The sequence below is a fragment of the Sus scrofa genome, chromosome 3 (genome assembly GCF_000003025.6).
Source record: "Sus scrofa isolate TJ Tabasco breed Duroc chromosome 3, Sscrofa11.1, whole genome shotgun sequence".
Lineage (NCBI taxonomy): Eukaryota > Metazoa > Chordata > Mammalia > Artiodactyla > Suidae > Sus > Sus scrofa.
The window spans coordinates 16,125,197-16,138,636 of record NC_010445.4 but is presented as its reverse complement, the minus strand read 5'-3'; the positions used below and the strand labels follow the sequence as shown (position 1 = coordinate 16,138,636).

Genomic DNA, 13,440 nt, shown 5'->3' with positions numbered 1-13,440 from the left:
AGGTGACACCAAGGCTGGGGGCTAAAGCAGGGGCCTTGTGGACGGACTGAATCCGTACCTTGGGAATTAAACGTTTAGAACTTGGTCACTCTTTGTCCAGTGAGTGTTTAGGAGGGGGAGGAATCAAGGTTGACCAGTTCTGGGTTCTTCATTTATCTCTGCCGTTATAGCCATTATTAAAAAAAATAAATGAAAAGTAAATAAAAAATTAAAATATACAGGTCCTCTGTCAGTTGTTACGTTGCTATATTCTAGGCAAACGGAAGAAATGCCTGCACATTGGAGATTAGAATTCGAATAAGAATGGGGCTTTGCACTTCCTTGGGGAGTGTTGTGAGCCGTTGCATTTCTTTTTCAGAAATGAAGTTACTGCTGCGTATGCAAGATAGGACTAAATTGCCATAGAGGGAAAGAATGCTAAATGTTTGCCTTGAATGCTCAGGACCTTTAATCATAGCCTCCCATCTCTTTCCCTGTAAACTCTGTGTCCAGATGATTGGATCTGGAGTAGCTGCACTCACATTTTATCAGAGATAATTTCTCTAGTGATGGGCCATGGACGGTGGTCCATGGCCATCCTTGAAGAGACTGTTCATTTCTTAGGGGTCAGAAGTTTGCGTTGAAAACCATAAGGAGGTGTCTGAAGCTCTGACCATGGGTGGTCCGAGGCCAGGGTCATGGGCTGGATCCAGTTTTGGATTTATGTGGTCTGTGGGGTCAGCAGATAAGCTGGCGATGTTTTGTGGTGACAGGTTTTTGAGGGCAGATATTGCCACCTACTGTTAATTCTTGCATGATTAGTAGGGAATTACAGCAACTTACTGTAGAATTACTTCAGAGACATCTAAATGCTCTCAAGGTCAAGGTTAGTTCATTTTGCTCTACCGCAAGCCTTCTCAAGTTCCCATCTTTGCTTTTAGGTCTGAAATAGACCTAAAAAAAAAAAAGAAGAAGCCAAACGATTCTCTTATTTTTAAATATTTTAACAAAATAATAACTGTAGCTTTTAAATTTTTAAAATGAAATGCCCAGCATTAAACTGATTACTTTCATAATGGATAAGAACAAATGATCGATGTTTGTTTATACATTTTTTTTTTCGTTCCATCTGGAAATGTGTAGTGGAGAACTCTTTTAACAGAAGCAAAATCGTTCATTAACTTTGCACTTTGATTATATTTAGTAATTTGGAAGGCCGACTTTGACAATGCATAGGGACCTGCTGTGGTTGGAGGTTTCTCATTAAGTACATTAGCTCCTCTATTTTTTTTTTTTGTCTTTTGTGTTTTGTCCTTTCAGGGCCACTCCTGTGGCATATGGAGGTTCCCAGGCTAGGGGGCTAATTGGAGCTGTAGTCGCCCGCCTTCGCCAGAGCCACAGCAACGCCAGGTCCGAGCCAAATCTGCAACCTACACTGCAGCTCCTGGCAGTGCTGGATCCTTAACCCACTGAGTGAGGCCGGGAATCGAACCCGAAACCTCATGGTTCCTAGTCGGATTCATTTCCACTGCACCATGATGGGAACTCCTCATTAGCTCCTCTAAAGTGCTTTTTCACTGACTTCCTATTTACGAGGAGTCCCTGGAGTAACAGATGAAGTACAGAAATTAACTCTGAATTTCACTGGTGTACTTTCTCTGCTTTTAAATGTTTTTTTAAAATGCTTAGTCTTGTTTTACATGTTATGCACATAGAGAACTTTGAGCAGACAGAGCAGTACAGCCGATCCCTAGTCCCTACTGCCCAGCTTCAAACATGGACCATCCTCTGTTCAGACACAGATCGGAGACATCCTGTCATCTTGTGAGGTGTTTCCATTTTTAGGCAGCAGGGGCATCACTGGGAGCCCGCCTCCTGATTCACCAGGGGCTGGACGTTGACAATGGATAGGCCTGAGGGTGGCTGGGGGCTTGGTGGTAAGGGCTCCTACCAAAGTGAGTTGCTTTGGATTTCTGCAGGTCTTAGCAAGGACTGATGAGTGTCTCCTCTGAAATGTTACTTTGCGTGTTGTCTTGACCTTGGAACTTCCCAGCTAGGGGTTGAATAGAAGCCGCAGCTGCTGGCCTATGTCACAGCCATGACAACACCAGATCCGAGCCATGTCTGTGACCTCCGCCTCCGTTTGTGGCAATGCTGGATCCTTAACCCACTGGGTGAGGCCAGAGAGTGAACCTGCGTCCTCGTGGATACAAGTTCTGAACCCACTGAGCCACATTGGGAACTCTGTTGAATTTGTTAATTAGCACTTTAGCCAAATGCCAAAAAGACATTGCGATACTTCCTTTTTTTTTGGCTACGACCATGGCATGTGGAAGTTCCCTGGCCAGGGATCAAAGTCACACCACAGCCATAACCAGAGCCACAGCAGTGACAACACTGGATCCTTAACCTGCTTAGCCACCAGGGAAGTCCAAGGTAACTTTAAAATATATATACAGAATTCCCCTTGTGGCTCAGTGGAAAATGAATCTGACTAGTATCCATGAGGACGCAGGTTCAATCTAAAAAGACCAAACACACACACACACACACACACACACACACACACACACACACAAATATGTATACATTTAATGAGATTTAAAAAGAGAGGAGGGAGTTCCTGTTGTGGCACAGTGGAAACTAATCTGACTAACAACCATGAGGTCGTGGGTTTGATCCCTGACCTTGCTCAGTGGGTTAAGGATCCGGCGTTGCTGTGAGCTGTGGTGTAGGTCACTGGCAGCTGTAAATCCGATTCGACCCCTAGCCTGGGAACCTCCATTTGCCTCGGGTGCGGCCCTAAAAAGGACAACAACAACAAAAAACCCCAGCATGATGCAGGGCCTGGTACAGGGATCAGAGTCGTGCTGTGAATTTTCTAGTGGCCGAAGTCAAAAGGAAACACAATCCCTCTTAGGTTATGCTTCAGATTTCTTTCTGTCACTGAAGGCAAATTTTCACCATGGGATTTTCTAACAGAAGCCTTTGGGGCTGCAGGTGGAGGTGGTAGCGTAACTTGGTTTCCGAGCAGATGGCTCTCTGGGCATTTTTGACTTGTTTTGGGGCTTTGCAGATGTTATAACCAGCAATGGCTATAATTTAGTGAAGTCCTGTTACATATCAGGCATTGTGCCCGGTTATTTGATCTCATTTAGTCTTCAATACAGTTCTGCTCCACAGATACTACCTCCCCCGGCCCCTTTCAGGTGAGACAATGAAATGCAGAGAAATAACTTGCTGAAGTTGGGTAGCTGCCTGTGCTCAGATGGCGAAAACTATTTGACATCTAGAGAAGTGGATTTTCAATTTATGTTGTGTGGGTGTATGTGTTCGAGTATGTGGTCACTTTTTCTGAGAGCAAAACCACAAAGACTCGGGCATAGCTTCAGCTCATCTCTTGGCTGGACATGGGGTCCCTTCGGATGGAACAGGGGTGTGGGCTGAGGGTCGTGACGAGCCTTTTTACCTGTGCTGCAGGTGGATGGTGGTTGCGCTGTCTTTTTCCCTGCATGGTACCAATTCTGGCTTTCCTTCTTTTCATTTTAATACAGAGAGAAAAGGCGCAGCAGGAAGGGGAAACTGGCGTGTTGAGGAGTGCAGTGAAGAACGAAGCCAATGAACCAAGAGCTATGATAACTCCCGCTCTCCGAGAAGCCCTTACTAAACAAGGTGAAAGTCCTTAGGAATTGTTACAGTCCGATACCCTTAAGTGTTCCAACTTATCGCTTCAAAGAGGAAGCCAAAAACTAGGGATTGCCCAGAGGGAAAAAGATGAAGTCTCTCTCTCTGTAGTTGGCTCAGCCACGGTGTGGTGGTGGCAGCTGTAGCTAAGTCACAGTCTTGTTTCTGTGGCTCACTTAAACGCTGGCTGCCTGGACCAAGTCTCCTCTCTGCTTGGTTTATTGGGATGGAACTTGACTGTCAGTGAGGCTCAGGTATGCAGATGGAAGATGCACCCATTGGCTTCTTTGCACATCACAGATTCTTCTTCTTTTTTTATTTAACAGCTGCACCTGCGGTAGGTGGAAGTTCCTGGGTGAGGGGTTCCCAGACCTCCATCACAGCCACAGCAACACTGGATCTGAGCTGCAGCTTCGCCCTACACCACAGCTTGTGGCATCGCCGAATCCATAACCCAGTGATCGGGTCCAGGGATTGAACTTGCATCCTTAGGAACACTGTGTTGGATTCTTGACACGCTGAACTATAACGGGAACTCCTACATTGTTTTATTTTTATTTTTTAAAGTATTCTGTTTTATAGTCTTTGTCGGCTTATTAGCTGTAGCACTGTTTTGTTATTTAGTGGTTGCTCGAGATTCTATACTATAGGTGTCACAGTATATCCGAGTGGAGGTTATACCACTTCATGTGGCAGAGAAGAGCCTTCAGTACGTCTGTTTTTCCCCCTTAACTTCTATGCAATTGTTATCATTCATTTTGCTTTTACGTATGTTTTAAGCCATGTACCACACTGTTATTTTTTGGTTTAAGTAATCAATTATCTCTTCACAATTTAAATAATTTTAAATGATTAGAAAAAATCTTATACGTTGACTCACGTAGTTGCCAATTTTGATACTTTTCATTCCTTTGTGTAGATCTGTATTCTGTGTGCTGGCCTTTTCCTTCTGTCTGGACTCCTTTTAGCATCACTTGTATGTGGGTTTGATGGCGATGAATTATTTCAGCTTTTGTTTCTCTGCGATAGGCTTTATTTTACCTTCATTTTGAAAGGGTTTTTTTTTTTTGTTATTTATTCATTTCTGCTTTTTTGATGGATAGTTTTTGATGGGTGATAGATTTGTAGGTTGGCAGCTTTTTTCCTTTTATATTGTCCCACTGTCTCATTGCTTCTCACAAGGGCTCTGCAGCCATCTTTTCTTTGTTTCTTTGTTCCTTTGTTCCTTTTTGGCTGCCCCAGGGATATGGAATTCCCGGACCAGGGTTCAGATCCAAGCCGCACTGCCACAAGCTAAGCTACAGCTGTGTCCCAGCGCGCCCAAGATGCTGCTGATCCCTTTGTGCCACAGCGGGAACTCTCCCCTCCCACACCCCCCGACCCTGGCTTTTTTTTTTTTTTTTTTTTGGTTAAAAAACAGTGTAATTATATAAATATGTCCTCACAATTTGTTACATCTTATTGATTCTTCAATATAGGCATTACACCATTCTAGGTGATGTGATAAACAAGACATTATAGACCTTACATCGTACCATGGAAAGAAATGGTTATTAATAATACAATTGTAGAACTGTATTATTTAATTGTGCAGTTGCATTCTTTAATTATAATTATCATAAATTCTTTGATGGAGAGGAAGTCAGAATCAGATCCAAGAAGACTTCAGCATTCCAAGAATGATGTCAAATGACCCCTTTCATGGTGGATTATGCATTTATTTACTATGAGATATATTTCTTCTCCAGAGATTCCTTGTTTGTGTTTCGATTGTAGATTTTTGGTTTGCAGTTATTCTGAAGTTTTGATATAAGAGTTTATATGTATATGAGAGTGTTTTAAGTTGTTGTTAATTGCAAGTTTTACGTTGTTCTTAGTTGCAAGTTCATCTCCAGTGTCCTGCATTTTTACCCACCTCTTCTCATGATTTCTGATTTTGGTGGTGTGACCCTGGCTATTTTTAAGATTTTCTTCTAATTACTGATCTTGAGCAGTTTTAATTATAATATATCTAGTATAGTTTTCTTCAAGTTTCTTTTGCATGGGATTTGTTGAGTTTCTTAGTTCTGATTTTGGCCATTAATTCTTCAGATATTTCACTGCTACTCCCTTTCTCTCTTCCTTGGGGACTCCAATTATATGTATAATAGGCCACTTGAATTTGACCCACAGCCTGCTCTTTTCATTTTTTAAAATTCTTTTTTCTGTCGTGCTGTACATTTTTTGATAGTTTCCACTGCCGACTTCAGGTTTAACTCAGTTATCTTTATCTTCCGTTAGTTATATTCAGTGTAATTTCCAGCTTAGATGTAGTTTTCATCTCTAGAAGCTCAGTTTAGGGCTTTTTATATCTTTCATGTCTCCTCTTAACTTTTGGAGCCTATGGAGTACTTAACTGTTTTAAGGTCCATATCTGCTAACATCTGTGTCATTTCTGGGTCAGTTTGGTTGCTGGATTATTTTCCTCATTACTGGTTATGTTTTCCTGTCCTTTTGCATGCCTGGTAATCTTTGATTGGATTTTGCATCTAATTTTACCTTTTTGGGTGCTCAATATTTTTATATTCCTATAAACTTTTTTTTTTTTTTTTTTTTTTTTTTTTTTGCTTTTTAGGGCTACACTCAAGGCACATGGAAGTTCCCAGGCCAGGGGTCAGACCGGAGCCATACCTGTCAGCCTACGCCACTGTCACAGCAACATCAGATCTGAGCAGCGTCTGCCACCCACACCAGAGCTCATGGCAACGCCAGATACCCAACCCACTGAGCGAGGCCAGGAATCGAACCTGCGATCCCATGGTTCCTAGTCAATTTGTCTCCACTGCAGCACAACAGGAACTTCCCTATAAATATTCTTGAGCTTTGTTCTGGGATGAAGATAAGTCACTTGGAAATGGCTTGAGCCTTTTAATCTTGCCTTTATGATTTTTGGGTGAGACCAGATCTGAGTCTCTCTGCTGTACAGCTAAGTTTTTCCCCACTAATGAGGCAGAACACTCCTATGTACTCTTGCTTTGCAAATCTTGAAGTTTTTGTTTTCTTCTGTGGCTGTGCCTGTGACATGCAGAACTTGTGTCACATTAGTGACCTGATCCACAGCAGTGCCAACACCAGATCCTTAACCCACTGAGCCACCAGGGAACTCCTGTTGAGGTTTTTTTTGTCTGACTGGCAGGAATGGACGTAGTTCCCAGCTGACTGTGAGCACCAGGTGTATCTCTGATCCCTTCAGATGGTTCTTTCCCATTACTGGGTGGTTTTTCTCTCACCTATACACTAAGCAGTGCTCAAGGAAAGACTTATAGGAATCCCTTGCAGACTCTTTTTTTTTTTAAATGGCCACATCCACAGCGTATGGAAATTCCTGGGCCAGGGATTGAATCTAAGCCACAGCTGTGGCAGTGCCAGATCTTTTAACCTATTGCATGGGGCTGGGGATTGACCCTGTGCCTCTGTAGCAACCTAAGCTGCTGCAGCCGTATTCTTAACCCACTGCACCACAGTGGAAACTCCTCTCTGTAGACTCTTTTAGTTCCGTCTCTCTGTAGCTTTTGTCCCTCCAGTACTTGATCCTGCAAACTTTAGCCACCAGGGCTCCCCAGACTCTACTTCTGTGTCCTCAACTCGGGGAAAGTAGCGAGCTCTGCCTGGGTTGCCTCTCCCTGCTGCACGGCCTGGAAGCTTTCAAGGCAGGAAGCTCAGGTAATGGTAGGGCTCGACCTTGTCTGTTTCCCATCTCTCTTGGATCATTGTCCTTTGTTGCCTGATGTTTTGTGTCTTAAAAACTGTTCTTTCATATATTTTGTCCAGTTTTCGGTATTTCAGATGGGAGAGTAAACCCTGTTACTCCTTCTTGGTTAGAGACAAAATCCTGCACTGTGATTCTTAGTAACTGCAGTGTGCTTTGTGGTCGGCTGTGGGTCTCTGCACCCTGTACGGTGCGGGGTTTTCATACCTACCTAAATGCAGAATTTTATAGAACCCTTTGTTTCTTGGGAGAGAAAGATATAAAGAACTTACAGGGTCTGATTTCTACAGGCGTGGTATAAGCAACATATAATGTAGGAATCCGAAAGGAGAACTAGAATTTTTCTCTGGGAATCTGTTAAATGCTTATTATTCTGTATCTGAGATTAGCTATTCCTTTGGACTTGTTTCGTCTTCAAGTAGAGATGCAGGGCTTTATTTACATGCAAGATGTTTACCTACATGTGGAAGAGGATAAAAGATGAAGCCCTGTAATGTTGCCACTAGAGACTTCTAATCCAAATTGACATTATTCCATTAATCATCGCACTGTGAATATGCATGTTTAACCAGCCACCGATCCACTTACGCCGTCATCCAGACTGTATTTCTCCATTTAGCTCATTTGTCTGCAAGTCAAGAGTCTTTTTGTGCCAGAGACTCATGGTAATTGTGGCTTATTACTTGAAGCCCTCCTGAGGAACTTTATTACTGAATGCTTTCTGAAATCAGAACGTTCTCCTTGTTTGCTCTGCTAGTTTGTTAAAATGGGGAAATGTGATTGCTTTGGCCTGGCCCTTCCATGCTTTTCCTACCTTATGCAGCTCAAAAGATTTAAATGGTAGGTCGTGGAACCGTACTGAGAATGCATGTCGGATTCTTAGAATTTGATTTTTCCACTTTTGGGGGCGGTATTTCTTTATTTTATTCTCCTGGTACCCATCTGATTCTTTATCTCTTCTTGAAGATTATTGATGAGAGTTCCCCAGTTGTTCATTTGAAGTGTATTGTGACTTGCTTTTGCTGGATGGCTCAGCATATGGTTTATTTTTTATAAATGTTCCTTGGGTCCTTGAAAAGCCTCCTATGGTTGTTGAGCGCAGTGCTCTGTGTTATTGATCAGGTTTACTGTGTTGCTTCAGATCTTGGAGCTCTATTAAGTTTTTGGTCTCTGAGATCTGTTAGATACTGAGAGGTCTTAGACTCTCTCCCTGTGATTTTTGGATTTGCCTGTGTATTTTGAGTCTGTGTTATTAGGTGCATACGTATTTGAAATTGTTTTTATCATTCTGGTGAATTAAACCTTTCGTGTTTTCTGCCATTGGGTTGCTTGTCATTATTTAAACAAAGAAAAATGATTTTGCTATAGTTTTAAAATTACTTTTTGATATGAGGCTTTGAATCAATTCAGTATTATGTTCCCTGTTTTTTCATTCAGGTTATCAGCTGATTGGGAGCCACTCTGGGGTGAAGCTTTGCAGGTGGACAAAGGTATCTGTTTCTGTTCGAATGCTGTTTCTGTTTTATGCAACTTTTTTGTTGTTGTTGTTGTTTTATGCAACTTTCATGTGGCTATTACATGCCATGAGTGTTACCATTTTATTTATTTATTTATTTAGGGCCGCATCCACGGCATATGGAGATTCCCAGGCTAGGGGCCCAACTGGAGCTGCAGCTGCCAGCCTACGCCACAGACACAGCAACATGGGATCCAAGCCGAGTCTGCAGCCTACACCACAGCTCACGGCAATGCCGGCTCCTTCACCCACTGAGTGAGGCCAGGGATTGAGCCCTCATCCTCATGGATACTAGCCAGGTTCGTTAACGCCGAGCCACAATGAGAACTCTGAGTTTTACCATTTTAAAGGTATAGTTTACATTTAATAAAATGTAATGATTTTGAATGGATTAGTTAAATGAGTTCAGCTGGAACTCCCAGCATATTTTGATGGGTGTAAAAAACCCTTATCCACCATCTGAATTACGATATAGACTATTTTCCTCACCCTGATAAGTACGTTCATTAATGCCCGTTTCTAGTCAACACCTCCTCCCCCACAGCCAGGCCGCAGATGTTCTCATTGCTGTCGTTGTCTTTTGCTTTTGCCTGTTCTAGAATTTCACATGAATAGGATCATATAATGTGTAGTCTTTTGCAGATGGCGCCTTAAACTCAAGCTGATGTTGCTGAGATTCACCCAGGGTGTCATGTGTATCAGTAGTTCACCCTTCTTATTGCTGTAGTATGAACTTTCCATGGTTTTTAATCTGTTGATAGACTTTTGGGTTGTTTTCAGTTTTTGGCTACTGGCAATGAAACGGCTGTGGACATTTTTGTACACTGCTTTTTTTTCGCGTGTGACCATGCATTTCAATTTCACTTGGGTACCTACTTGGGTGTGAAATTGCGAGGGTCGTGGGGTTGGTATATGTTGAACTTGATAGGAAACTCCCAGTCTGTTTTCAGTGTGGTGGTGCTATATGTTACACTTGCATCAGCAATTTATGAACGTTGCTACATGGTCTCTCCGTTGTGTGGTATTACAAATATTTTAAATGTCAACCATTCTGGTGAGTGGGAAATAGTACCATTTTGATTTTAATGTATATTTTGCTGATGTTCCTGATGATAAGGAGCACCTTTTCGTGTGCATATTGGCCTTTCACAGTTTGTGAAGTGTCTATTCAGATATTTTACCCAAGTTGAATTGTTTGACTTTGTATTATTGATTTGTAGGAGTTTTTTATTTATTGTGGATATGAGTGTTTTTGTCTAATGTGCACTGTGAATATTTTCTCCTAGTCCGTGGCTTCCTTTTTCATTTCCCTAATGGCATCTTTTGAAATTTTTAATTTGAATCAAGTCCAGTCTATCGTTTTTTTCTCTTTTGTGGGTAGTGCTTTTTGTATATTAAGAAACTTTTGCCGACTTTTAGGTCACAAAGATGTTCTGTGTTTTCTTCTGGAAGTTTCATATATAGTTTTAACTTTTATGTTTAGGCCTGTGAATTAATTTTTATGGGTAGTGTGAGGTAAAGTCAAGATTGTTCCTTCTGGAGTTCCCATCTTGGCTCAGTGATTAACGAACCTGACTAGTATCCATGAGGATGCAGGTTCAATCCCTGCCCCTTGCTCAGTGGGTTAAGGATCTGGCGTTGTCCTGAGCTGTGGTGCAGGTTGCAGATGCAGCTCGTATCCTGCATTGCTGTGGCTGTGGCCTAGGCTGGCAGCTACAGCTCCGATTCGACCCTTAGCCTGGAAACCTGCATATGCTGTGTGCGCGGCCCTGAAAAGACAAAAAGACAAACCTGCCCTTTGTATGGATTTTCAGGTGTTTTAGCGCCATTTGTTGAAAAAGACTTTCCTTTTACCATTGAATTACTTTTAAGCCTTTGTAGAAACTTCAGTTAGCTGTATATGGGTAGTCCTCTTCCTGAGCTATGTTTATTCTGTTGCATTGATGTGTTTGTCTGTCCTTAAGCCAACACTGCATTATTTTGATTACTGTGGTTTTGAAATCATGCATCAGAAGTTCTCTGCCTTGTTTTTGTTTTTGCTTTTTTTGCTTTTTTTGTTTTTTTTTGGCTGTGCCCACAGAATGTGAAAGTTCTTGGGCTAGGGGTTGAACTCTCACCACAGCAGCGACCTGAGTTGCTACAGTGACAACACTAGATCCTTAATCTGCTGTGCCATAAGGAAACTCCCTCTGGCTTTTTTTTTTTTTTTTTTTTAATTTTTAAGATTCTTTCCCTTTTTTAGGGTCCTTTGCATTTCCATATACATGTTAGTATCACAGCCTGTGAATTTCTCTTGAATCTATTTGTTTTGTCTTCTTAGATTTTGTATTTGTCTATTTGTCATCTCTTCAGCACAAGGCCAATTATATGAACTGTAATTTCTTTCTTTCTTTTTTGGCGGTACCTGTGGCATGCTGAAGTTCCCAGGCCAGGGATTGAACCGGAGCCACAGCAGTGACAATGCCAGATCTTTTTTTGTTTGTTTGTTTGGCTGCATCCACAGCATATGGAAGTTCCTGCGCCAGGGATCGAATCTGAGCTGCAGCTGTGACTTGTGCCAAAGCTGTGGCAAAGCCAGATCCATAACCCACTGTGCTGGCCTGGGGATTGAACCTTTGCTGCCGCAGAGACAATGCAGGATCTTAACCTGCTGTTTCATAGCGGAAACTCCTTATTTTGTATATTCTTGATGCTCTGGCACTTGCTTGGCTGCACCCACAGCATGTGGAAGTTCCCAGGCTGTGGATTGAACCCCCGTTGTAGTTGCGACCTGCATCACAGCTATGGCAACACCAGGTCCTTAACCCATTGTGAACTTCCTTTTATTTTATTTTTTAATGAAAATACAGTGACATACAATATTATGTTAGTTTCAGGGATATGACATTATGATTTGACATTTGCATGCATTATGAAGGGATCACCGTGCCAAGTCTAGTACCCATCTGTCCCCATACAAAGTTATTACAATATTCTCGACCATATTCCTTCTGTTGTATATTGTAGCTCCGTGATTTATTTATTATATCATTGGAGTTTTGAACCTCTTAATCCCCTTCCTCTATTTTGTTCACCCCCTCTCTGCATTCTGGCAGTGACCCATTCTCTGTATCTGTGAGTCTGTTTCCGTTTTCGTGTGTTCGTTTTGTTTTGTAGATTCCGCATGCGAGGGAGAGCATGTGCCATTTGTCTTTCTCTGACTTATTTTACTTACCATAGTGCTCTTCAGGTCTCTCCACGTTGTTGCAGATGCCAAGGTTGCCGTCTTCTCATGGCTGAGCGATGTGTACCTCAGTTTCTGTATCCGTTTCTCTATCCGTGAGCACTGAGTTGCTTCCATATCTTGGCTGTCGTAAAAAAAATGCTGCCTTGAACATTGGGGTTCATGTATCTTTTACAGTTAAAATTTTTGGTTTTGGGGGTAAATAGCCAGAAGTGAAATTGCTGGATCGCATAGCAGCTCTATTTTCAGTTTTTTGAGGAACCTCCATACTGTTTTCCAGAGTGGCTGCAACAGTGCACAGCCATAGCAGGAGCGCTTGAGGGTTCCCTTTTCTCTGCATCCTTGCCCAGCACTTGTTATTTGCTGTCTTTTTGATGAGGGTGATTCTGAAAGATGTGAGGTTGGATTTGCACTTGTGGTTTGCTTTGCCCTTCCCTGATGTGATGGGTAGGTAGCGATATTCAGCATCTTTTCCTGTGTCTCTTGGCCATCTGTATGTCTTCTTTGGAAAAATGTCCATTCAGGTCTCCAGCCCATTTTGTAATTGGGTTGTTTGTTTTTGCTGTTGAATTGTATGTGTTCGTGTACATTTTGGTTATTAACCCCTTATTGGATATATTGTTTGCAAATATCTTCTCACATTCAGTAGACTGCCTTTTTGTTGTTTTTGATAATTTTCTTCATTGTGCAAAACCTTTTTTGACTTGATGTAGTTCTATTTGTTTATTAAAAAAAAAATTTTTTTTTTTTTTTGTCTTTTTAGGGCCACACCCATGGCATGTGAAGGTTCCCAGGCTAAGGGTCGAATTGGAGCTGTAGCTGCCAGCCTACGCCAGAGCCACAGCAATGCTGGATCCGAGCCACATCTGCAACCTATACCACAGCTCACGGCAATGCCGGATCCTTAACCCACTGAGCGAGGCCAGGGATCAAACCCATGTCCTCATGGATACTAGTCGGGTTCGTTAACCACTGAGTCATAGAGGGAATTCCTGTTTGTTTATTTTTGCTTTTGTTTCCCTTGCTTTAGGAGACATATCTGAAAAATATTGCAAAGAGTGATGTTAAAAAGTATGCTGCATATGTTTTTTTTTTCTTGAACTTTTTTGAGTTTAGATCTTACAGTTAAGTCTTTGGTCCATTTTGAGTTTATTTTTGTAAGAAAGTAGTTCATTTTGACTCTTTGGCATATAGCTGTCCACTATTCCCAGCATCATGTATGTATGTTTGTATGTGTGTATTTATTTTTCTTAGGGCCACAGGTGCAGCATGTGGAAGTTTCCAGGCTAG

At 42.0% G+C, this 13,440-nt stretch overlaps 1 protein-coding gene across 3 annotated transcripts in view; it reads left to right on the top strand.

Moving 5' to 3' along the window:
- The window catches only part of TYW1 (tRNA-yW synthesizing protein 1 homolog (S. cerevisiae)), a 191,080-nt gene that overhangs the window by 22,016 nt on the left and 155,624 nt on the right, over positions 1-13,440 (top strand). For all 3 annotated transcript variants that reach the window (XM_021086357.1, XM_021086356.1, XM_003481010.4), the window contains exons 8-9: positions 3,534-3,651; positions 8,849-8,901. In XM_021086357.1, coding sequence (XP_020942016.1) covers positions 3,534-3,651; positions 8,849-8,901 — 171 coding nt within the window. The remainder of the gene's footprint in view (positions 1-3,533; positions 3,652-8,848; positions 8,902-13,440) is intronic.